This window comes from Ascaphus truei, chromosome 2 (assembly GCF_040206685.1).
Source record: "Ascaphus truei isolate aAscTru1 chromosome 2, aAscTru1.hap1, whole genome shotgun sequence".
Classification (NCBI taxonomy): Eukaryota; Metazoa; Chordata; class Amphibia; order Anura; family Ascaphidae; genus Ascaphus; species Ascaphus truei.
In genome coordinates this window covers 379,685,896-379,713,083 of record NC_134484.1, presented here as the reverse complement: position 1 = coordinate 379,713,083, position 27,188 = coordinate 379,685,896, and the positions used below count along the sequence as shown (strand labels likewise).

Sequence of the window (27,188 nt, the reverse complement as noted above, 5' to 3'; positions counted from 1 at the left end):
ACACAGGGTACAACAGAACGCTTGCTGAACTACTGTAATCAGACACAGAACCAGAACTCAACACATTTGGATGGGAGCCATCTTTTATACCAGGGATGTGCCCCACTCCTAAACACCAGCAACAAGGCAGAACCCCCCTTTCCCCCTCAGCACAAGACTCCAATGCATTTCAGGCATCTGCCTGGAACCTGCAACAAAGTATACATTGAAAGATGAGGCTCACGTGCTAGGCCATGTGAGAGGGTTTTAACCCTAGCACTGCCTGCTCTTACCAGGACTTATTGTACTAGGGCAGAGAATTTAGTAGCCAGGGGCTATATGGCTACATTCTCCCCCTGGTGGAAAAACCTCATTGACCCCGTATGAGGAACATTATATAAATCCCCACATTATCAACATTTATATAATAAAAATACAACATGCAGGGTACAAAAAAAAATAACTTTACAACAGGTTCCTTCCCTAGGAAGAACCAGAACATAGCAGCATAATTTTCACAAGTACAGGCACATAATAATAATGAGCAGGGTCAGGCTTTCTGATCAATTTGCCAGTATGGTCAGGCACAGTCACTGAGTAGCAGCACTTCTTCCCTTCTCGCTAACGTACTCCACCCTGTCCATATAGATGTTTCTGCCAACATGCCACACCCTGATCAAATAAGCCACCCGGTCATCAGTGTAATGGGCCTTGCAGATACACTTAGGTGCCATATACTCCAACTCTGCATTTCTTACCCATTCCTCTCTATGCTCCTCTGCCTCCCGCATTAAAGGTTCCGGCAGATAGGGATAGTCATACCCATGAGTCTTTCTAAATCTGTGTATTATAACTCCATCAGCCCTACTGTATAGGTATAACCTCTAAACTATTGTGCTAATGCATTACACACAGTTCAAAGTTCCTTGGAAACATGTACAGTATAAGGGGTGCCCCAGTCTTCACATATGTAAATACAGAACAAAGGCGGACCATATGCTAAAAATTTACCTATAAAAGTTCCGCACAAAAAATAAGTTTTTTATGTCAATTAAAAACGAAGGAGACACCTTTCGACAGACCAGGATGCGGGCGGGAGGACGGGATGAGTCCCCACTCCCCTACTATCTGAGCTGCTTTCCACCCTATTTTTTTTTTCTCCCCTCTCTCTTCTTCCCCTCTCCTCTGTCCTTTCGTCCTTCCTTTCTTTTCATATCATCATCCATGTTTAAATTAATAGAGGAAAAATACGCAAATCACAAGAACAAATTGAATAGGAGAAAATGGCACAAATAAGTTCTAACCTTTTTTCTTTTGAAACTTATTTTGATCTAATATCACTGTATGTTTCCAGAAGTTTGAAAAAGAAAAATGTTAAAAGTGGCATTTACTGTGCTGTAGTATAGATAATTTCATATAACTCCTTTGTTGTTTTCACCAAAATAATAAAAACATTTGAAACAAAAAAAAAAAAAGATGCTGTCTTTTGCGCTCTGCTTATGAAGAGGAAGTTGATTGTTTCCTTGGAACGTAAAATGAAAGTTCTGAGGTTTTTTTTATGTGGAAAAGTGTGACACATATTACGATGTTTCAACAGTTACTCCATTAACAATGAGTCACTCTAAGGGTTTGTATTCTTGCATCGAAATTTATGAATGAAATTAGCCCATTTATGCGCAAGAAACAAAACTCAGAGCATCATTCAGCTTTATTTGTCTTTTCTTTCAATTCCCAGGGAGAACTAGGTTTTGGATCTATGAATGCAAACTCAGCTGGTTTAAGACTATAAATAGGACAGATTAAGGGGCCTATGCAGATAGCAGCGAATTTAAAAATTGGCGACGGTAATAAAAAGTAGCTTTTTTGGAGAGTTTTATTCTCCATATGCAGAAATGTGCGAAATCTGCAATTTATAGCATGAATGCGTGTGGCGAGTTTAAAATGGAGAGATGCGCGATGCTGAAATGTGTAAAAAAAAAATCGCGCATTTTTTTTCCCTTTCCTATAGCCGCCGAGCTCCAGCTTCTTGCCAACTTTTGTTGGCTGAGCAAATTGTCGAAAATCGCGCCATTTTATTGGCGCGAACAGCCGCTAGTTGCCGTTCGCGCCTTTCTGCATTAGGATATTTTTAAAACTGGCGAGATGTAGGTTCTCGCCAGCCGCGCGGCGAGATTTACAAATAGAAAAAAAAAATGGCGCGTTTTTCGTAACTCGACATTTTCGTCTGTTTTCTGCGCGAATTTCTCAAAAAAATGGCGAGATTTACTTTAGCGCTGCTCTCTGCATAGGCCCCTAAGTGTTCGTAAAAGTCGTAGAAACCGCAGCACATATTATGCTGGGATACTGCACCATGATGGTAATCTGCAGATAGGGGATGTGAATAATTGAATTTAATGTTAATGTGTATACTGTAACCCTGTGTTATACTCTGTAGTTATTTTAAAACATCTTCACTGCAACGGCAGTACACAAGTATATTATGAAGAAAAGTCATACTCTGCAGACTCCTCTTGTAGGGAAGGGGTTAAAGGCAGCCCCCCTACATTAAAAGGTGTATCAAACTCTGTGCCACCTACGCCACTTTTTCGCCTTGTACTAGTGTCAGAAAAATAGGACAGGTCTGGCTATCAATCCATGTCATATATTAGAAATTCTCTTACATCTGTCGCTAACACCAACAGACAAACATGCAATGAGTCAAAACTTTTTATTTTAATTATTATTATTGATACATCACCCCTGTTTGGTTAACAGCTACAGACATCCTTGTCTTGTTGGGTGATTATTTTCATGATTCTTTAGCCATTATTATTTAAAATGCTATATCGCTGACACCGCTACTAGCACATGAAAAGCCCTGTTGACTTCAGTAGTGCTGAATCGGCACTATCGCACTTCGTACAGTAAGGCCATTTTAATAGAGAACTGCAGAAGTGGCAGACAATAGAATTAGTAATGACCCTTCCCTTTGACTGTTGACGTTACTGGCAAGTTTTGTGAACAACTTTAACTGCATTGCTGCTATAGGGGCATTGCAAAGCAATGTGATGCTGGTCACTCTGGAGGCTCAGGCGTTAGCCCCTTTACATTTTGCTAATGGGACTACAAAACATTTTTTGCCCTTTCTTGGGCAGACATTCAACGAGTGAATGCTGCCACTACCTTGCCCTTACTAACGCATGTGCAAATATAGCCAATGTTATTGCCTTCATTAACGGAGATTCACACAGCTAATTGCATGCCAAAACAACATCAGTTAGGTTCCTGATGAGCATAGCTTAACAGTATGTTAAGATGGATGGTTGCGCACCATATCTACTAACGCACATATGCATTAAACCACAGTTCTATACATGTGAAATGTCATTTCTCACATCCTTCATACAGAAGCACATGCTCTTTAGCACCTAATATAACTCATGTGCTCTGACCCACGAGCTATGTCACAAACAAGTTCAGATAAAGTATAAATAGACATTCAATAATGACCGTTACTCACATCCCATGCCTAAGCTAGGTAAGCAAGATGCTCCAGCCAGCAGATAGTGGTCCTCTTGAGCCCCATCTTTACAGACTGATTGAGGTAATTTAAACCTGACAGGTGGTCAGTCTGCCCACTCTGGTAGACACTTCTGACCTGCAGCAGGAGGAAGTTGGTAAGTGATGGTGACGGTGGGGTTAGCCAGCCATCATAATAAAGGTGAAGTTCGGCTGATTACCCCTAAAAACAAACTTATCAGCACTATAATCCAGGTATATAAACAAAGAATACAGCTCACTAAAGTAATCGTGTTGATGTGATGTGGGTGTGCCCTATAGCCTAGTGTGGCGGTGGGTGCAAATGATGAGCTGATAATTACAATAACTCACAACAGCTGGGAAGCGAGAGCATATTAGTACCTACGCTTACCAACTAGAAGCTCATTTTCAAGCGCACTCCTGGGCAATTAAAACTTAACGTTTAATTATTCACACAATAAAATAGGTTCTACATACAGAATATTAATAATAACATACAATGTACTTATATCGGGAGGGAGTGGGGAGATGGAGATGGGCTGAGGTGTATAGCACTGTAGCATATGCCTGAAATAAACCAGCAAAGCTAATTGACACCAAATAAAGCCTATAGATATAGAACAAAGGATCTCTGATTGACAACTGCTATTAGGACTCTAATCACTATACCTCTGTAGGTGTGTTGTGCGGCATGTGGCGTAGCATACCGATCAAACCAACCTGTAATGTTAAGTATAGCACAAAACAGTGTATGCCTAATGGGTGTACTGCCACTTTAACCTCATAAGATATCAATTCTCACTGTTAGCGAAACACAATAACAGGTTGGTGGTACGTGGATTGATTCTACGCCCAATGACGTTGACAAACACAATACACAGGTAAATAAACGGTATAGCTAATAAGGAATATAAAAACCTGGAAGCAACTGATACTAAACACTCTGCTAGTGTGAAATAAGCAGCATTCAAATAATACTGTGGTAAGTGGACATGCCGTCCAAATATAATCAATGCTGTTGATGTTATGTCCCATGCGAAGCAACTACAATCAGACAGTAATATAATTTCCTAGGTAGAAATATGCTATGCCTGGATACGAGCCCCTGAAGAATCTCCGTGTAGGAGGGAAACGCGTAGGGCGTTTGGCGTGGTGACGTCTACTGGGAGGGATCAGTGAGAGAGTGGTATTGTTGGCACATTGTATCTCTGTCTCTGCTACAGACTCGATTTTAACTGCGCTCGTATCCAGGCACAGCAGCTGTCTACCACTCTATGGTTAAGGGTCAAGCCTGTCTCCATGCTGTTTTGTATTTATGTCAGTCAGTCTTATGTTATGCATGCTATGCATTGAGCTGTGTTTATGCTGAAATATACTATCAATACTGACAGCCTGCGGGCAATGTTGCTCAGACATTTAAAAGATAAATGCCTATAAACTTTGAAGCATATTTCTGCCTAGGAAATTATATTACTGTCTGATTGTAGTTGCTTCGCATGGGACATAACATTAACAGCATTGATTATATTTGGACGGCATGTCCACTTACCACAGTATTATTTGAATGCTGCTTATTTCACACTAGCAGAGTGTTTAGTATCAGTTGCTTCCAGGTTTTTATATTCCTTAGTAGCTATACCGTTTATTTACCTGTGTGTTGTGTTTGTCAACGTCATTGGGCGTAGAATCAATCCACGTACCACCAACCTGTTATTGTGTTTCGCTAACAGTGAGAATTGATATCTTATGAGGTTAAAGTGGCAGTACACCCATTAGGCATACACTGTTTTGTGCTATACTTAACAATACAGGTTGGTTTGATCGGTATGCTACGCCACATGCCGCACAACACACCTACAGAGGTATAGTGATTAGAGTCCTAATAGCAGTTGTCAATCAGAGATCCTTTGTTCTATATCTATAGGCTTTATTTGGTGTCAATTAGCTTTGCTGGTTTATTTCAGGCATATGCTATACACCTCAGCCCATCTCCATCTCCCCACTCCCTCCCAATATAAGTACATTGTATGTTACTATAATCCAGGTACACTGTGTTTGTTATATCCCTTAATGTATTTCAATAAATTTCGGACTTCGGGAGCGGGAGTTTAATAGTGGGTATTTGGGTGGAAATGTGATTAAAACATGTGTAAAAGGTTGGCGGATAAAGATACCGGTTGTCCCCCCCATTTTACACGCAGACTGCGTCTGGTCTGAGGGTACGCGTGTGCATGTTATCACCATTGTATTTCTCCTTTAAAGTATTGTATTTCCCACCCGCCATGCTTAGTGTAACATTCATATTCACGAGCCCAGGTTAAAGGAAAAAATATGTACTTTTAAAATGTGTATTCATCTCTATACAGACAGTCCTGGTAATTCGATAAGCAGATGTTGGATCAAAGAGGAGGATGGAAGTCGAGAGGTGTCGGGCCGTTTGGTGAGCGGGCGAGGGCGGAGTACCAGGTCTGGTGACAAAGACTCTCCGCAGGGGAGACTCTTTGTTCTCCCAGACTTGGTGGATACTACCCAGCGGGAGGCATTTGGCTGGCAAGGGGGAGCCGTTGCCGGTTGGCATGGTTCCCCTTGGCCAGTTCGAATTTCTTGCTTGCCGGCATCCTGAACCCCTTGACAGATCTCCTCCTCTGACGCGTTCAGCCAGTCAAGCCCCCAGCTCGTGATTGACTGTTGCAGTTTCAATCCGATCTCTGATTGGCCGCCAGCCCCCTTTCCATGTTGAACATAGGACACTGAGGTCTTTGTAAGGGGACTGCCCGATCAGAGAACCAGACGATCTTGGGTTTTGTCTGGTGAAGCGCTGGCAGGCGCAAATTACGCTAGCAAATTACTCTGCACAGAGTTTCCAGAGAAGCCTAGCTGAGGACAAGTTCTCAGATCGCGGCCAAGTTCTAACTTTCCTCGAAGACGCGGTCAGCGGGGAAAGCCAGGTATCTTTCCCCAGGAAAGAGTTCTGTGGTGTTCCTGGACGTGGAGCGGACAGGGTAAGCCTTCTGAAGCAGGCGCCATGCACCTAGTGAGGCTAGAGACTCCCTCCAGACCCCCAGTTTTGTGTATTACCTGTATTTTGTGTTTCATTGTGTGTCTGCTGGTTTTACCAGAATAAACCCCATTTTACTCCACTGCCTGGTCCTGCCTAGTGAATTGATCCCGGAAGGTAGTTGAAAGTACTAGGATCTACAGAAATCCAGTGATATCTTTTACCTCTAATCTCTGGGTTTCCCTTAAATCCAGGTTCCATTTAACTGGCCTCCCCTCACTCATGCAACCTCTGTTTACGGACCCCTCCTTTCCTTTTTATATAGATAACCAACAATCCAAAAAGGACTCCTAAGAGTCAACGATATCCTTATTCATGGGAAGGTCCCCTCCTTTGAGTCATTACAAACTAGTCATCATATTCCCTTCTCTGAATTTTTTTAGATTTCTCCAGATCAGACACTTTAACCAGTCTATCTACAAGGCAAATAGATCCCACAATCTAACTTTGTACGAGGATTGGTGGTTTCAAAGGGTATTATCTCCGCGCTATACCATAACCTGACTCCCATTAAAAGCAACCAAACTCCTGATAAATATATGATCTCCTCGGAGAAGGATTTAAATACCAATTTAGATCTGGATATAAATTGATAGGTTTTCTATACATCTTGACACTTGGGTTTGAGCGCTATCCCGCCATCATCTATTATATGGAAAGATATATGGGAGGCCGCCTCCAAAAATTCATTGTGTGTTGTGATCAAGGAGAATATCTACAAACTAATATTCAGATAGTACATGACCCCTACTAGGTTACACTCTTTTTCCCCAGGTGTCTCCCCTTTATGTTTGCGTAATTGTGGTGAAATGGGGAATATACTACACATATTTTGATCATGCCCCAAAATCCAACCACTATGGATGGAAGTGTTCACCCTAGTATATAGGATCCTGGGGATCACTGTTCCCCATGATCCATTATATATATTGCTTTTGAAACCAATGGACAAGCAAAATAAAAAAGAAGCCAAAATTATTTCCCAAATTTTAAATACCACTAGGTGCACAATCGCCAACAATAGGAAACAATCTGCCCCTCCATCTCTAAACCAAACAAACAACAAAATCTGCCATATAGTTTATATGAAAAACTCTCAGCTTACCTGCATGGGTCTACCTCACAATTCTCAGTGATTTGGGCCCCTTGGTTCCAACATGTGGGTATATCTCCATATTTAGATTAAATATTCTGAACGTTGTGATTTATGCTGTATTTAAACTGATGTTCACTATATTGTATATGTTCATATGCTGTATTCTTCCCTTTCCCCCTAATTCCTTCCAATTGTGATTTTACCAGATTCTATGTATCAATGTAACCCCCCGCCCGCCCCTTTTCTTTTGTATGTAACCCCTTCCCTAAATTCTGAAAAAAGATTAATAAAAACTTAAGTAACAAAAAAAAGTCCTGGTCTACCGTGACAGTGATACAGGCATACCCCACATTAACGTACGCAATGGGACCGGAGCATGTATGTAAAGCGAAAATGTACTTAAAGTGACGCACTACCTTTTCCCACTTATCGATGCATGTACTGTACTGCAATCGTTATATACGTGCATAACTGATGTAAATAACGCATTTGTAACAGGCTCTATAGTCTCCCTGCTTGCGCACAGCTTTGGTACAGGTAGGGAGCCGGTATTGCTGTTCAGGACGTGATGACATGCGCATGCGTGAGCTGCCATTTGCCTATTGGGCGATATGTACTTACTCGCGAGTGTACTTAAAGTGAGTGTACTTAAAGCGGGGTATGCCTGTATTTAAATAATTATGACTAACATGAAAAAATCTTTATGTCCAAATGATTCCCCACACATGTAAAACACCTAACTCCATAACTCAACAATGTTAAAATGAAATGTACATAAGAAATGAAACATTAACTGTGCCTTTAACACGCATAAGTATAAGAATCATTCTCTTGCTATAGTATGTTTTCATAATATCTATAGTAATTGATATTTTTAAACAAAGGTTCTATGGTCACTTCAGTGATTTGATTAATATTTTAGTTGACATCACTGTACTGTATGTAGCATTTGGCATATAGTATTGATTGGTATTCACTACAGTGTTGTAGACCACATATCTGTCGATGTATGAACTATTAACAGTTAGACATGTTCCCCAAAAAATGTATTACCTGCACATTTTACAATGCAGGAATACTAGCACAAATTACTGGAACGTTCTACCAGTCCTCCGGTCACCTTTATAGAATTGGCACATAGAATTGACACAGAAGGCATGTTAAACCTTAGTCCCATTTATTTGAATGGGAATATAGTTGTGCTGAAACTTTAACACTTTTGAGGATCTTGCCCTTATTTTTATATTTATTCTGGCACAGGTGTGTAATCATACCTACAGTATTTGTGTTCCGTATATAAATTGGCCCATCTCACTGACACCCAGATCAACCACCAGCCTCAGAGGGAGAAGAGTCCCAGCATGATACTGGTTAGTGCGAGCAGGAGGAGTTTTTCATTTTAAATTTAAAGGGGTGGATCCCAGGGCTGCCGAAAGCTTGGGACAATTGTTCCAGGCCCGGCAGCGGCGGGGGCTTGGCCGGCACTGGAAGTTGGGCTCGGCCTCCAACGTCTGCGTCTGGATGACGAGCATCTGTTTGCTGCCAGGCCCCAGCTCTCCCCAGCTGTTGGGCCTTCCCTCCTAATCCTTCCGCCCCCACTGCTCGGCACCGGAAGTTGGACCCAACTTCCACATCCATCAACATAGGACCAGAGGCCTCCCTCCCCAAGGTAACATTATTGTGGATGTGCGTGTGTTGAGTGTGTTTGTGTTATTAGTGTGATGGAAGTGGAAAATTAAGAATGAGAGAAGGGGGGATTGCGTGTGAGAGGAGAGTGAGATTGAGTGAGGGGAGATTGAGTGAGAGAAGTGGGGCATTGAGTGAGAGGGTGGGGCATTGAGTTTGAGAGGAGGGGTGAGAGAGCGAGAGGAGGAGGAGGAGGGAGAGAGGAGATGTGGGTGAGGGGGGTAAGAGATGGAGAGGGGAGTAAAAGAGAGGGAGGAAGCGAGAGAGGTAAGAGTAAGAGAGGGGGAGAGTGATAGAGATGGGGATAGAGAGGAGGGCTACAGATGGGGCAGGGTGATAGTGAGAAGAAGGAAGAGTGAGAAGGAAGAGTAAGAGAGGGGAGAGTGATAGAGATAGAGGAAAGAAAGGAGTGGGAGGAGGAAGAGTGAGAGGGGGAGAATGATAGAGATGGGGAAAGATAGGGTTAGAATGAGAGAGCGGGAAGAGTAAGAGACAGGGGGACAGTAAGTGGGGGGAAGGAATGAGAAGGGGAGTGTAAGAAGGGGGGAAATAGAGGGTGGTGAGAGATTGGGGAAGTGTGTGTGATGGGTGGGTGCTCGCTAGGTCACCAACATGGGGGTCCCTGTGCAAACTTGAGTCCTGGGCAGTGGCGTAGCTGGACATGTGCAGGCACCCAGGCAAAACATTATCAGGGCCCCATTATTAGTGAACGTATTCCATAGATTCAGGAGAAAAATTTGCCTTGATTTAAATTGGAGGATATATTTCCTCATCATCTCTGCACATCATCTCTCCTCAGCTCTCTCCCCTCCTCCTCTCCATCTCTCATCATCCCTTCTTATCATCTCTCCTCATCATCCCTCCCACTCTTCCAGTTCTCTCCCCCTCCTCTATGCCTACCTGTGGAACAGGGTGGTAATAGAGGCAGGTGAGTTGGAGATGATGGTACCCAGCGGTGGGCAGCCTGAGTGAAGCAGAGGAGTTAGGAGTTGCATGGAGGCAGAGGAGGACGGCCAGGAGGAGCGCAATGTAGCAGCATAGAGACCGGAAGTAAGAAAGCCTTCTGGGTCGGACCGCTGGGGAGCGCTCCTCCCTGGCTGTCCCACTCTGCCACCATGCAACTCCTAACTCCTCTGGAGGCTGCTCCTCTGCTTCACTCTGGTAGCCCACCAACGTCGTGTACCATCATCTCCCCGTCTGCCTCTATCTGGGGGAGAAGAGAGAGGGATAGTCAGTAGGGCCACGAAAAAGGGTTGGGGTTTTTTTGGGGGGGGCTCGTTACGGCAGAAAACAGCGCTTAGCGCGTCGTCACTGAGCTTCCAAGATCCCCGTAAGCATTTAATGAGACGTTAACTGAACATCTCGTTAAGTCACTAACAGAGCTTTGTGGTTCTGCCCGGGAGCGCTGCGTTAACAGGTGCAATCAGGTTAGTTACAACTGTGTGACAGGGGAAAAAAAAAAGGTTTCAAGGTCTGGATGGGAGTTAGCACGTTAATCAGAAGTGATACGTGCAAACTGTGCCCGCTGAGATGAGTCAGCGAATCAGCGAATTGATGGTGGGAATGTGTGATTTGTGAGAAATTTGTAGTCCTTTAAAGTCCGGTGAAGCGTTTCACCAGAAATCGAATTAAACTGTAATATTACCCAAACTATCTGTTTTCTCCGAATTACTGTTGCCCAAATAAATCTCACTGAGTCGTTTGAAGATTTTAATATTCACAGACATTTAGGGCCATGTTTACTAAGCGGTGCTCCTCCATTAGACCCCTTCTGGCTCTGTAAGACACATTGTCTATTGGAGTGAAAAGGCCATCATTTGGCTTAACATCACTAAGTAAATATGACCCCAAATTTCATGAATATTGTCGTCTATTTCTACATATGATGGTGTATATTGTTTTTGGACAGGTTAAATAAGATTATTAGCTAATTCACTCATTTATGTTTAGCAATATAGATAGAAAAGAGCAGCTTTAATAATCATTTTATTATACCTTTATGGTATTCATACATAGCCTCTGTAAAGTGCAAGTTAATCATAAGTATCATTAACAAACGTATATTCATATTTCATATATTGAAAGTAATTTAGTGCATAAGATGGACCACAATATTTATACTCAGCTTTGTTCATTTATATAGTTTATGTAGATATAATATATTGACAAAATACTTGGCACAAATCTAGAAATCAGCCTTTGGTGATATATACTAATGTAGTCAAATATATACTATGACCTTTAAACAGTAAAGTAATAGTAAGGTAAGTACTTCTTACTTGTATATATATATATATATATATATATATATATATATATATATATATATATATATATATGGGGCACAACTACTTTTGACGAGACTGTCAATGTTTTATTTTGTTACAATGATGTAAGAAATCTTAGCTGAAAGTTAACACTTTACTTATATAGTTTCCCATTTTAAGACATATACCTTATTTCTCAATAACCCCTCTGTGGTTTCCAAACAAACAGCCCCTGCCCCTTCTCCCCCCTCACATTCTTTATGATTTACTTGTAGTAAAAATGGAATTAACACAAAATACCCACAAAATAAGTGGATTTTCCCCAAGCCAGGATTGGGGAAATATCCCATCTCAATAAATATAAGATGAAGGGCCATTCTAATCATTCACTTCATTGGAGCTCACCGCCAAGGCTTACTGTATTCATTTAACAAGACAAAAGAAGATTACAGCACTAAGAAATGGATATTACAAGTAAGTAAAGCAATACAAGGGCAATTCAATAGCACATCATAGCAGCAGCTCAAAACTTCAGACTCCTTGTGATGTAATTAACAGTGTGGCACTACTCAAAACTTTATAGTGTAACAGGTTTGGTTACCAATTACCATCAGATAGTACTTTTTAATAGGGTATTTAGTCTCTAGTGTCACCATGCCCCTATTGTCAGACTGTCCCCATTTGCCACCCTGTCCCTAAAAAAAAGTGACAGACATTCTTCTTTGCAATACAAGGGATAGAAGAAGAAAAAGTATTAGTGGTGGGCATAAAGAAGGAATAGTGAAAGACACATTATTATTGAGCAAAATAAACAATTCAATGCCATTTTAATCATATATGTATTGATTTGTTAATGTATATGTATATATATATATATACATACAGATATATGTTTTGTGTGTGTTTGTGTATATGTATGTATATATATATATATATATATACAGTATATACACACACATACATACACATGCATAATCTAAACATATAATATTATACAGTGTAGAACGAAAGTATCAATGATCTCCTTCTTCCCCTTGTGTGATGTGACTTGTTGCTTGTTGCAGGCTCCCCCCGCTCGGCTCAGCTCCTGCCCAGGGTGCTAGTCCTCCTCCTGGCCGCCGGGCCCCTGTGCTGGGTGCACTCAGCCCCGGCACCCCCCCACGACCTCATCTCCTCAGGAGAGGAGCTGGGGGATGACAGCTCCAGCTCCAGTCCCGCCATCTCCAACTCCGAGTCTCTGGCGAAGCTCATCCAGGGCGAGGCTGCTAAGCTGCGGGAGGAGGTGAGTGTCTCAGTGAGGGGAGTGAGGGGAGTGAGGGGAGTGAGGGGAGTGAGGGGCCGCCTGGCAGCCGGGGGCCGGGCACAGCGCTGTGCGGTGATATCAGCGCGCTGCCTGTCTCTTACACCGCAGTGAACCGGCGCACATAAACCTGTTTGAAACCAGTGGGGTTGTTACTATTCGCTGCAGTAAGCAGAGCCCGCTCCTCTACCCCCACTCCCTGCTGGGTCTCCCTTTTTATTTTATAGGGGGGGGGGGGAGGAGGGGGGTCTCACAGGTTAATGTTGGACCTACAATTTTTATTTAAGTGAAACCAATAGTGTTTTACCTACTAATACGATTTCATGTAGTGGTCTGGCTTGTAATGACCGGGGGTCACGCAGTTGATTCGCGTTTTTGTTATTGTTTGCAATAATCATATATGGTCTGACAATGTCATTATATGGGGTGATTTCCTATTTAATCATATAATGGTCATTACTCTTTACCTTGCTCGGATCTGATATATTAGGGTGTCCTTTCTTCCAATCACCATATCTATGATGATCTTCTGTTTGGGTTAATGGGGTCCCTTGTTTCCTAAAGTGATCTTATGGTGGGTGCTCCTGTGTCTTGCAAAGACTAGCTGAAAAGTAATGCTGTTACTCCTTCTGTGAGCAAAATGTATCTAGGGGACACAGCTTGTAATATTGGGGGATTCTGCATACAAATGATCGCGATGACAGTGTTTCCCTATTGTAAAGAAATAGAATAATAGGGGAAACAGTAAATGTGCTTAGTTGTTCAGGACTCCCCAGCTCCCCTGGGACTGAGCAGAGGGACATTTGAATATTTGCAGTTTACTGGCAGAAAGATGTGTCAAGAGCTGTATGGGAAAAGCAGCAAAAACTTCTTAGGGACCAGAACATCATTTCTGAAGTTAGGTCAGATGACAGTATCTGGGGAAAGACAGACAGGGGGGATAGGGGGGGGGGGGGAGAGTTGCAGACTATACTACTATGGACTGCCATTTCTGACATTACCAGGCTTGCTACATTTGTAGTTGTTAGAGTAATAACTTGGAAGTGTTCCCAGTACTGTGGGTTACATCATTTTCCCCATGTCTACACAACAGCAGAAATACATTTAGTTTGGGAAAACGTATGTAACTAATTCATATTAGCAACTATGTGCTATATGGCTTTGCCATACAGTACTTGGACAATTAGATTTACGTCTCGAATATGTTTCCTAGAAATATATATTTTAAATGATATAATACGTTTAAATGTTAAACTGGCAGTTATCAAAATACTGTAAAGTAATATCCAGGTACTGAAATGACCGACGTGTAGATTTTGTGCTATTCAATGTTCCGTAAAGCTGCTGATTCTGGGAATTAGTGAGAACCTTCCAAAAAGCGAGACTCACTCCGAATGAATGAGCTTGATAGACCTGTATTAAACCGAATAACGCCATTTGGAAACAATCAACAGGCCATTATTGGTATTGTTAAACACTTACATTAGTAAATTGCCTTCCAATGTTTTTTTATTTGGCTACAAATCTGCATTTCTTAGTAGAGCTGCTTCCCTTGCTAAAGGAAAATAGTGAAGCTGGAGTTACTGGAGTATTAATATTTCTATTATTATTAGTAGTATGCATGTGTAATGGTAGTTCTACTGTATGTATGTGGAACCAGCATATTCCCAGTTAACTATTTATGGGAGAAGAATGACATTGACATAACATAATAGGATATGACATAGTAATACAAGTAACAAGGCTTCTTCTAGAAGTACAGTACCACGATTCATTACTTTTTTCCCCTTCCTCCCTAAATGTATAATCTGAGAAAAGAAAGAGAAACAATTTGCAAGGGTGGTGAAATGAAAATGAAACCACTGTGAGCAGACCGCAGAAACACGCCAGCCATTTTTCCAATATAAATAATTATTTATTTTCCTAATAAATCCCACAGCTGTACTGAGCACACTGTACGTGGATAGGTTTGGGGAAGTAGCAGCACTTGTAATGGACATCCTTTAAATCCCTAAACTAGTGGTATACTAGAAACCTTCAATGCTTCTCTAAATATATTGTATGGCCACCTGATTTAAATTCCTCACAAAAATGTGTTTAAATGTATTTGAATGACGTACTGTGCTGTTGAAATGATTCAGACTGAGATTATATTTTTTCTACTAGCACAATTTACCAGCAGAAAGGGTAGGGAAAGCAGAAACTAATTGCTAGAGTCTGACTAAAAGCAGCCATCATATACTGTACATCAGATTATGGGACCTGCTGGAATTTTAACACCTTCGGTGCCCGGGAAGGTTTGCTAACCATCTAGGAACAGAGGATTTTAACCCATTCACTGTCGGAGGTGCTGGCAGCGCATTGCTCAGATTTGCTACACATCTGGTAGTGAAAGGAATTCCATCTCTCATCAGATAGATAGAAAAGTGCAATTATGTTCAACATTGCATCATATCATGGCATGAAGAGTGCAATCATATTCAACATTGCGTCATATCAGGGCATGTTCATTTTTGGGTGCTGCTCTCAAACTGGTAATTAAACTTTTTAAAGTGCAAGCATACTTAATGTGTGTGTTGTTTTGACCCCATAGCTTTGCAGTAAGCACGGTGTCTGTGATAACAGTATGGAGCTTCTGATGCGAAACCATCTGAGACTCCCAACAATCGTCCCTGAGGACGGGTGCTTCCTCTCTGGATTCAGAAAGGTAAATAATTCATTGGAGGGGGGAATTATGTATATTCAAGTGGACGTATATGTGCTTTGCAAGTCTAAGTTTAGGATTTAACACGGATGTCTCATTTCAGGAAAAATGCCTGCATAAGATCCACCATGATCTTGTGGAATTTCAGACCTACTTCTTGTACCTGGAGGAAACCTTCACAAGTGAGAAGAACCTGGTGGAGTCAATAAGATACAGTGCGAGAAGTCTAGCAGGAACCGTGAAGATGATGGTGGGTTTTATTTCTTAACTTGGAGAACATGTTTTACTCACCCACCTTTTCCTTTTGTGTAGTGCTAGAAGCTAGCATTATCATGTCATTTATAAGGGAGTCTCAGCTAGTAAACCATTGGTTGTTTACTTTGCTACTCGCAGGTTTATTGTTTTTCTACAGAGGTAACTTGGTTATCTAGATTTTATCAAAGAAACATTAGCAGAAGGAAACCTGAGTAAGCAAACAGCTACACATTTCATTGCAGTACAGCTTTAAGTGGGAAACCCCATATATCGATATCTCTAAACTTGCATTACATTTGAGGCACACTCAAAGCCTTCTTTAAACATGGCATGCATTTATTGGCAGTGTTTTAGGGGGATTTTAAGCTTTGTTTTTTTGTATTTGCTGCATCACGAAAGATATCTTTCAGGGACAGAACAAATGTCTGTTGTTGTAGCATTTACATTTAAACGCTTTTGTTTCAGATGAAAAGACCTAATGCTCTGAGTGACCACAGGCAAACACAGAAGGTTTCCCTGGCTGATTTACAGTCTGAAGACCTTTGGATACAGAAAGTGACGAGCCGCCTGATCCTGCACTCTTTTATAGACTTCATGCAGAAAACTGCCAGAGCTGTACGATTTGTTGGTACTTTCCATGTTTCAAAACAAGAGTGATGTATGAAAGTGTAGGCTCTATTGTACTACTGTGTAGTATATAACATTTGTTCTATTTTCAGAACATTAAGTAGGATTGACACAGTCATATATTTATTATTTCTGAGTTATTTATTAATATGGTATCGTGTAGGAATAAATATACGTGTGTGTGTGTGTGTGTGTTTGTATATCTGTATAAACACGTACATTTATTCATATACTGTATACACACATAACTAGTAACTTAATAATTTATTATAATTTTAGTTATTTAAATTATGGGAAGTGTTTTTATTTTAGAACATTCGAAGTGTTTAGTAACACATTTATTTTGTGTGGAACGAAGACTGTTCATTTTAAAGTACCAATGTTACACTATAACTTGTAAATACTTTCAGCAGTGCTTACATGTCTATTTATTTTAATTTAAATTAACAGTGTTGTATTAAAACGTACCCGTATATCTTTTGAGGATCAACAGAGCATAAATTATAATTCACATTGTAAAAATTCGTTCCACGGGTAATGTTAGTATTAATATCACTCAAATTGCATATTGACTTTCATGAGATAAGTGGAATATCAGTTATCAAATTAAATAAAATATAGATATATAATATTTATTATTGACCAAGAGGTGCATGAAACCACCGATTACCGTCATTATTTGAACCCTGCGACTACAAACAAATGGAAAAACTAGGCTGGTTGAAAATGGAAATGAATGAGCCTTTTTTAATAAATAATATTTTGTATTACGTTTGGTCAGATAGCTGACTATAATACAGCTTCACAAACCCTCGCACATCTGCACAGCAGAAGGTGGGGAAATATTTTCACTCTTCCAAGACTGTGTCGGAGTAGAGATGGGCAACATTTTTTGCAAATTTAGATCCGCAGCGGATTGGCCGGTTCCTTTGGTCCGCGGATTTCAGCGGATCAATGTTAAAAAGGGCGACTCGCGTTTTGCGGATTTTTTTATTATTATTACCAATACACTCTGCGGATTCCACAATCCAGGGACGGATTTGTAGAATCCAATGCACGGATTCAGCAATCCGTTGGCGGATTCTCAAGAATCCGCCAACAGACTGCTGAATCCACGGATTGGATTCCACAAATCCGTCCACGGGTTGCATGCAATGGCGGATTTTGGTGAATCCGCACAGATTGAAACCGCCCAAATCCGTTTGCAGATTTTACTCCGGGAAACAGATTTTGGGGGATAACATAAGCGAAAATCCGGGAAATGGATTCGCCCATCTCTATTCTGACGTTGCTTTTGCTAAGGTTCAAAAAAGCCAAATCAGGCAGAAAAATATATATATATTTTAATTCTGATATTGCTGTCAATGACTTTTTATCCTTTAATTATTGATGTATTGCTTGTAAGACTATTCTTGTAAGAAGTTTTGACAATTAATTGCACTGTAAAGTATTACGGGTCGTCCACCTAGAGAGATATATATATATATATATATATATATATATATATATATATATATATATATATATATATATATATATATATATGTGTGTGTTTTTTTGGATAAAAACAATGTATAGTTTACAAGGCAGCTGCTGAAGGTGTTTACAAAGCTGCTTAGTTTTCAAGTGGTTAATTCTCTATTGTACTCCAATTGCTGGAGCGCACTTATCCTACATGTGATATGAAGGTTTTATAAACTTTCTTTACAGGTATCCTGTGCAGCTATCAATAAGTACATTAAGCTACTACCCAGAACTTTGTTACTTGTTTCAATTGTTTTATTTATTAGTCATATTGTTTTTTCAAATAAAATGTTTCTATTTATAAAACACACATAGCTTGGGCATTTGTTTTTTTAAATATTTATGCATATTTGTATTGTATGTCTTTATTTATATAGCGCCATTAATGTACATAGCACTTCACAGTAGTAATACACGACAATCATAAATAACAAATAATATAAATTAACAGATCACGGGAATAAGCGCTTCAGGCATAAAAGTAACATATATCAAGAGGAGTCACTGCTCCGAGGAGCTTACAATCTAATTCGTAGTTAGGAAGAATGTACTGAGACAGTGGCAGGGCATTCTGGTAAGTGCGTCTGCAGGGGGCCAAGCGTTATGTATCATGTGTATAGTATTAGCCACGGTGCTACTCATGCTTCCTTAAGCAAGTGTGTATTAAGGTGGGTCTTAAGGGTGGATAGAGAGGGTGCTGGTCAGGTATTGAGGGGAAGGGCATTCAAGAGGTGTGGGGCAGTCAGTGAGAGAGTTTTAAGGTGGGAGAGGACTTTAGATATAAAGGGGGTAGAGAGGTGGCATCCTTGAGAAGAACGCAAGAGTCAGGATGGTGTATAGCGAGAAATTAGGGCTGAGATGTAAGGAGGAGCAGAAGTGTAAAGCTTTAAAAGTGAGGAGGAGAATTGAGTGCAAGATTTGAAAAGAAGACAGGAGAGGGATTTCAGCAGGGGAAACGCTGAGACAGATTTAGGAAAGAGTAGAGTGATTCTGGCAGCAGCGTTTAGGATAAATTGTAGGGGAGACAGGTGAGAGGCAGGAAGGCCGGCCAGCAGGAGGTTACAGTAATCAAGACGGGAGAGAATGAGGGCCTGAGTCAGCGTTTTATATTTGAAACGGTTATACTGCACTCGTAATTTTAAATAGGGTTCACAAACTATTCCTTGTAAATGACTACTACAGAGGACTAGCGTAATCAGTGGTATACTCCCTGTCTGCATTATTGTATCTGGATTATATCTATAAAGAAACATCTCATGGATTAGCATTCAGCGTTTGGTAGTGATAAAAAGGTCACGGATAATAAAAAAGATTTGCAAAAAGTGAGGTTTTGTGTTTTTCACTTCTCTAAACTAATCCTCATATTCAAAGTATATAAAGTTGTACAGTTTGAGGAGAAGAAGTGGATAATCCGGGCACTTAAAATCTCCCCAACAAAATACAGCAAGGATATTTCTTCAAAAAATTAATTTATTGCTATATAAAACATTATTGATTTACATCTCCGCTCCTCCACGTGGCTCTGTACATGAATCAAATACAATTCACAATTAAAAACATAAAGATATATCTCAATCTAGATTAGGTCTGTTAAGTACATAGAAAGAAATATATATTAGTACACAAAGCACCACGTTATGCCAATCATTATGCTCATACAGTTGTATAATTGATATGGAGTTATTAAATCTATTTACACACAAAACCCAGGTCCCAAAAGTTGACAACAAATTCCATGACATTTTCAAAGAAATATGGACTCAAGTGTTCTGTGTTTTTTAAAGAGCATGCATCCCCATGAATCCTTGACAGGACATGGGTGAGTAACCCCCAGACGTCAAGTGGTGCAACTTTCTATTAGTTATATTTCCAAGAGTATTATTGCACAAGTGCTTCTCCGCTGTAGATACTCAGTGCATATATGTCACGGTTGTGCTCGCCACAAATCGGGGTCGGACCGCGGGGCTGAGGTTGGGTTGTGAAATCACCGACCTTAGACCGCGCAGACAGGTCCGGAGTGCGCAGTTCATAGTCAAACAGGCCGGGTTCAGGATTGGAGAGAACAGCGTAGTCGTTGGACAAGCCAGAGCTTAGGGATTCTAACTTAGAAAGTCGAAGCAGAAGGGGTTCCTTCTCTGACATGGGGAGCACGCAGAGCTGCCTATCAGGGGTTAAAGCAGAAAAAACCTCAAGGGCAGGAGTTAGGGATTCTGGGTTAGAAAGTGAGGGTTGAAGGGGTTCATTCTCAGACACTAGGGCCGTAGCTTTGGAAATACAAGAATACTCCACGGGAACCTCACAGACCTGACTGGCAGGGGTTAACGCAGACATATCCTTGGGGTTTGAGCAATGGGAGGTGCAATCAGGGCTAGAAATCGTGGCAGCTTCTACCTTGGGGGGCAGTGATGGTGGGGTGGTTTGGACATTTTTAAGAGAGGGAGGTGCCCCCACGGGTTTAGCAACAGGACTGACAGAAAAGGGTTTGTGAATAGTTCGTGCGTAGGTGGCTAGGAGAGGTTCACGCTCACTTATGTTCCTGTCAAATTCTAGAAATATTTTAAGGGAGGTGTCCATGGCCTGAACTAGTACCCTAAAATCCCCAGTTTCCAGTCCCGGAGTGGACATAAGAAGGAGCAGTTGGGAGTACTGAACATGTAACATCTTCTTTAACTCTCTACATTCCTGAGATTTAGTCAGTATTTCTTTACGAGTCAGTCTTTCTGCAGGGGTTAACCCTTCGTACATACAAGCAAGATTAGGCGGAGGTAGTTTTCAAACAGATACTGTTCTTCAAACAGGGACTGGTCCTCAGCCTGGGACATAGATTCAGTTACATATTTACCAACCCCCGCCACGGCGCGGTCCGGTTTTGTGGGGCCGAGCATACTGTCACGGTTGTGCTCGCCACAAACCGGGGCCGGACCGCGGGGCTGAGGTTGGGTTGTGAAATCACCGACCTTAGACCGCGCAGACTGGTCCGGAGTGCGCAGTTCACAGTCAAACAGGCCAGGTTCAGGATTGGAGAGAACATCGTAGTCGTTGGACGAGCCAGAGTCGGGGTAGGAGATATCCGGGTAGTCGTAGTCCAAGCAGGGAGTCGGCAACAGGAAATCAAGCTGGTCCTTTTGCTTCAGCGCAATCACTGCAGGTCGGTAACGGGGTTTGCACGAGTGGCGTCCACGGCCCATGGCGCCAGTCTAGGAGAGGGAAGACTGACCGGAGTGGGCACACTGCCAGGCAGCACTGATAACCCCGTGCTTCAGCGCAAAGGTACAGGCAGGCCTCTAGAAACCAGGAACTCAGCCTCAGCATAGCAGCAGCAGGCCTGGAGGAAACTGGAACGAGTACAATGAACTAGGACAATAACAGAGAACAGTAACATGAGAACAAGCCTGGGCTTTTGGCAAAACACAGGTAACATCCAAGAAGGATTATGCTCGGCAGAGAAGCATTGTGGGAAATGCAGTATTTAAAGGCCAGCGGGCCAATAGCAGAAGGGGCGTGTGACAGCATTGCTCTAATGACTGAGCCCAGGCTGGGACTGCAGTCATAGATTGCACAGCTGCAGTAGATACCAGGGGGAGTGTTCCAGGACTGCACTGGTCTGCAAGGCAAGGTAAGCAGAAAACTGAGGTGTGGATTCCTTACAATATATCCACAAGTCGAGACTATTCGTTTTGCCATGTTTGAGCTTCCCAATTTCTATGGCTCTATACATCTATTTCTCTGGGGCTCCATGGAACTTATCCCCTTTCCAGTTAGATGTAATCACTATCCTTGTTGGACAAATTCTGTGGGCTCGTCAAGGCGCTTTAACTTGGCCTTTTTGCGCTTGAAGCAGATTGCTCATGTTGGTTATATCTAAACTAAAGTCTCCAGTACTTGCGTATTTTGATTTTGTTGAAATATTTCACCAAACGCCTAGACAGACCATACTCTTGTGCTGTAGATTCCTCTCACATGATTGGCGTCTCCTCCAAAACAAAATGGCCAACACATGTTACGGCCCCTCACACTGAGGGCTTCTTCCGGGTTAATTTCCAGTCCTAGCAGTTCCTTGTTCATAGTACCAAACTGGAAGTGCAATCGAAAGCATTACATAAACATACATTTAATATATTTTTATAAATGGTGTCCACCCTTTAAAGAAACATAGCAAGCTTAATTCATGCTTAAGGATTCTAATTGATAAATTCACCTTGATTCATGTTGAAGGATAATGTTATCCCAATTAGAGATGGGCAAAACTGTCAAAATCCATTTCTTGAAATTCCAAGGATCATTATGACAAAATCCGTTCCACACGCTAAAAGCCACATGCAGATTCATGAAAGAGATTTAAAATTTTATTAGCAGTCGCCAGTTGTACAGGTGCGCCGACGAGTATTCTAAAACTTGCCTTAAACTTGCCTTGGAAAATATGGGGCAATCACCAACAAGACACAGGTACATGCTGGGTACATGCTGCAGCATTTCAGTGACATTTCTGAAGACAGACTAATGGTCCATCGAATTAACACAGCAGGGGTCCCTGGCAGTGCGTTCCGTCGCGTGGTCTCGTGACTGTGACGTCACCGCGATCTCGCGGGATCTCGGCTTGTGACTCTGACCGGCTCTGGCTTCGTCTCACGTAGTACAGTCTCTCCTGGGCAATCTCTCACTGTGTTAACACTTGCCCTTAGGGCACGTGTCACGAAACCACGCGACGGAACGCAGAAGTGACTGTGTGTGGATGCCGGTACAGGGTCTACAGCACAGAGTGTGAGAGACTCTGACTAATTACTCTCAAAGGCACTGTAAGATCTTTCAGCATGTGAGTGTAATACCTAAAGGGTATGTGTTTATTTTTAATCAATTAAACAATTTTACACTATATTGCTCTTTCTCCCTATTTCCCCATATGGGGTGTTTTCCCTGAAATTGGATACATCTGTCCAGGTCCACTCACTACCACTCAGATGATCCTGTTGTTGAACTGATTACTGCATGGGAGAGTCCACTTCCTCTGCTGTATACATCATCCAGCTATGTTCCAGGTCCCAGGAGAGGACAGAAGGCTTATATAGATTTACTATCTTGTAAGTGCACATCTTACCATCCTTTAATATTCGTGGTTTTGGCATACTACCCTATGATATCTCTCCCCCTCCACCCCACCTCCCTCTCTTTTTTTACATGATTTGCACCTAGGTCATTCTTTGGACATATATATTACAACAAGACAAACTGCCTGCAACAGACTTATACATTGTGGGCTTAGGTATGTCTGGGATGTTTTGCTCTTCTCACCTGGTCCCTTAGGGGAAGTAACTAATGACTAGGCAGAACTCATTCTGGTGTGCTTTTTGAGCCATGCAGGCACTCTTCCATCTCTGCACAGCTGCAGGCTAGATGGCATTATAATCAGTGTGCTATTTAAATCCTTGGTAGCATGCATTATTTTAAGCTCCCTGATGAAGCAAGGGTGAAACATGTGTTGGGGCGTCTGTTTTTCCCTGACTCCCCTGCGGATGGACCCCTCAATTGGAAGATCTTTACCCTTTGGACATTTTACTATCACAGTGTGGCATGGATGGTTTCACGGACTATGGTAACTGATGTGAACTGTTAACTATTGTTGATCCCATACTAATAGTCTCTTTTTGGTACTGTGCCTGGTTTGCCTTGATTATACCAACTGCATTTACGGTGTATGTATATAACATATGCATTTGACATCAGCATGAATTAGGCAATTTGGTGCATGTGTTATCTATGCTTGCTGTGTGGTTTTATATTTACTAGCGGTGAGGCTGGCCTTGTAGGTTCAAGGGGTTATTGTTAACCCCTTGTTCTACATATATTTTGTGCTTATAGGCTACTTTCCTTTGCCTTGGGTATTAGGGGTCCATTAGTATCTTCATAGGGGATTTCCCCTGTCTGATACATATTCTATCACAGGAGGATGTCAGGGTTTGTTTTAATATTTTTGTATTTTATGTTTGATTATTTGTGCTGTTAAATAAATCATAATTTTCTTTGATATTTGTTCTGAGTATACTTGAGTGCTGAGTTGGGACGCTTTTCTTTTTCTTTTCATTGTTATATATATATATATATCCCCTCAAATGTCCATCCAAATAAATTAGGAAGACATCCCTGTGCTTAAAAAAAAAAGGAGCACACCTGACCATAAGATAAGCTAATGGCTATACAAAGTATATTTTAATGAGTCCTTTACCGAAAGGATTTCCATACCAACTATATAGTTTTCATAATAAGCCTAAGGCATCAACCTGATGACTGGAATTGTGTCAGACCCAACAGGACTAAAACCCACAACCACTACTTTTCTAGCCCACAGCTCTAGCAGCTGATGGGTAGTATCATATCCAAAATTTTCGCTGCTTGTTGCACACACGTAGCTAATCTAGCTATTTGTGTATCACACTAGTAACTCAGGTGTGGTTCACAAGGAACATTAAACTGTCATCCAGGAAGCTCATGCTGCTAGAGCTGTGACCAAGAAAAGTAGTTGTTTTGGGGTCTGCTCCTGTTGAGTTTGATACCCTTCCAGTCATTAGGTTGGTGCCTTAGGCTTATTATGAACTTTATATAGTTGGTATGGAAATCCTTTTGGGAAGGCACTCATTTAAATATACTTTGCTATCCATTACATATCTCCCAGTCGGGTACCTCAAGTGTGCTCCTTTTCAGCACTAATTTATTTGAGGGACGACTGCCAATAAAAATAGCGCTCTCTCTCTCTCTCTCATTGTTCTTCGCCTCCATGGATCAAAGGAAGAGGCGGATCCAAATTTGCCCATCTCTAATCCTAATTTCCTACCCTAAGGTCTTTATTGATCAATTCCAGTTCCACACATTGTAAAGTTCTCAAATTTCCCTCATGAAATTCGTTAACACCAGTTTTGTCATTGTTGTTAAAAATATCTCTGTGGTACTCCAAAATTCTGTGTTTAAGTTCTCTCTTGGTTTTTCCCACATATATTTTTGGACAATTGCATTGCAGCATATAAACTACTCCCTTACTTTTGCAGTTGCTAAATTACTGAGTAGTGTACTTTTTAGCTCCATTTGCATCTTGAAAAGTTTTTGGGTTTTGCATGAATTTACACGATTTACAACTTTACACAAGGGAAACTTCCTTTAACTCATGGATCCAACCACATCTTAGAGTGGTCATTCTTGCTGAGAGTAAAATGACTCCTTACGAATAAATCTTTCACATTTCTTGATCTTCTAGTTGTCATTTGGGGTGATGGGCCCATATATTAATTCAATTCTGAATCCTGTAATCCCTTTGGGACCCCTTTAATCAATGGTGGCATGTGATGACAAGATCCCAATAATAGGCTATTTGTCACTGTTGGTTTTCTATAGGAATCTATTACTATCGTATTCCCCACCTTCTTAATCTCAATATCCAAGAATACTACTGAGTTGTACATTTTTAAGTGTGTACATTTTAGATTTAGATTGTTTTTATTTAATCCAGTCACCATGATTTCAAATGTGGTTTTCGTGTCATCCCAGATTTCCAAAATATCATCTATAAATGTAATCCATAATGCCACAAAATCATCCAGGACTCCACCAAAATTTACCTGCTGCTCGCACCAGCCTAGGTGGGGTCCTGCATACGCAGGGGCACACGTGGCACCCATGTCTGTAATTTGAATCTGTAGGTAAAACTTACCATTGAATACAAAATAATTATTGGTTAGGACGAATTTTAACAAATCCGGAATCAATTTGTTATGTGCTCTATAAGCATAAACGCTCAAATCTAAAAACTACTTTGTGGCTTTGAGGCCTTCTTCATGTGAAATAGAGGTGTACAGAGATTTTTCATCTAATGCCGCTATCAGTTCTGTTCCGGCGATTCCCCGGTCTGCAGCTCACTGCAGGAGCAGAGACCGGGGGGGGGGGGCGTGCCGGAGGAGTGACGGGGGCGCGGCCATGACGTCACCCGGCAGGTTTGCCCTCATTGGCTGAACCGCCGGGGGGCGTGCCTAGCCGCTTGACGCGAGTTCCTGCTCTCAATTCTATTGAGAGCAGGAGTAGCTCTCGCGCGAGCGCTGCGGCCCCCCCTCGCAGCGGGCCCGGCGCCATTGCGGGGAGGGCTCTCGTGAGCGCAGCGTCCGCCACAGCGGATGCTGTAGCAGGCAGCGGGGGCAAGGCCTTATTGTCTACAATAAATGTATCTAATCTAATGTAGGCCATGTTACAAATATATGTAAACTATGGAAAATACTGAAACAATCTGCTCCACCTATCACATTGTGTGATAAGAAACAAGAGACGCTGGCCCTAATCTGCCTGGCAACACATGACAAGGATTGGATAAGAACGGATAGAATATTGAGATCGACTGTCAGTCTGAGTCAGGCACAGAGAGAGGGAGTGAGTGGAGAGGCACAAAGAGATACAGCCCAGGTCACAGTGAGAGGGGCTTAATAGAGACAGCCTGACACTCACAGAGGTGAAAGAGGAGACATGTAGGAAACTGTTAATCAAGGAGACAGAAAGTAAAGACAGAAAAGGAGATAAGTCATTGTGAGAACTGGTAAACAGAAAAGGCAGATCTGTGTACTTCCTGGCACGCACCAAGCACAAAGTGCAGGATCCCTTGAGGCCGCTTCTAGTGCGCACGTGCAAAACGGAGTGACCGCGTTCTGAAAAGACAAGAAATTTGTGTGTATATATATATATATATATATATATATATATATATATATATATATATATATATATATATATATATATATATATATATATATATGTATATATATATATACAGAGCTTGAGAAAAGACCTTGTGGTCGTTCTGGAGCTTGTCTGACTGCCTGATGATTTACTGAGAAATAAATAACCTTTTTCTATTTGTGAGTGCTGCAGATTTTCTATTTGTGTGTGTGTGTGTGTGTGTGTGTGTGTGTGTGTGTGTGTGTGTGTGTGTGTGTGTGTGTGTGTGTGTGTGTGTGTGTGTGTGTGTATGTGTGTATATATATATATAATGTGTGTGTGTGCGTATATATATATATGTATATAATATATATATATATATATATATATATATATATATATACATGTAGAGGTATCAGTACCGTGTTAGCCGAGCTTCAATAATCAAAAAAATAAATAGATGATACCGTTCTGTGGCTAACGAAATG

General features: G+C 41.5%; 1 protein-coding gene and 1 long non-coding RNA gene across 3 annotated transcripts; one reads left to right on the top strand and one right to left on the bottom strand.

Annotated features, from left to right (window-relative positions):
• The first annotated feature begins 12,066 nt into the window (after positions 1-12,066).
• On the top strand, positions 12,067-17,849 carry IL6 (interleukin 6). Its single transcript, XM_075588629.1, has 5 exons — positions 12,067-12,079; positions 12,670-12,887; positions 15,499-15,612; positions 15,713-15,859; positions 16,330-17,849. The coding sequence occupies exons 1-5, from the start codon at positions 12,067-12,069 to the stop codon at positions 16,519-16,521; spliced, it is 684 nt and encodes a 227-aa protein (XP_075444744.1). The 3' UTR covers positions 16,522-17,849.
• A 1,618-nt stretch (positions 17,850-19,467) lies between these two features.
• LOC142487587 (uncharacterized) lies at positions 19,468-26,710 on the bottom strand. Of its 2 annotated transcripts, XR_012799261.1 has the most exons (3): positions 26,623-26,710; positions 25,620-25,706; positions 19,468-22,089 (listed from the first exon to the last, which is right to left on the bottom strand). It is a non-coding gene; the product is annotated as an uncharacterized LOC142487587 (long non-coding RNA). The 2 variants fall into 2 exon arrangements; XR_012799260.1 differs by having other exon boundaries at positions 25,620-26,698.
• Positions 26,711-27,188: the final 478 nt, after the last annotated feature.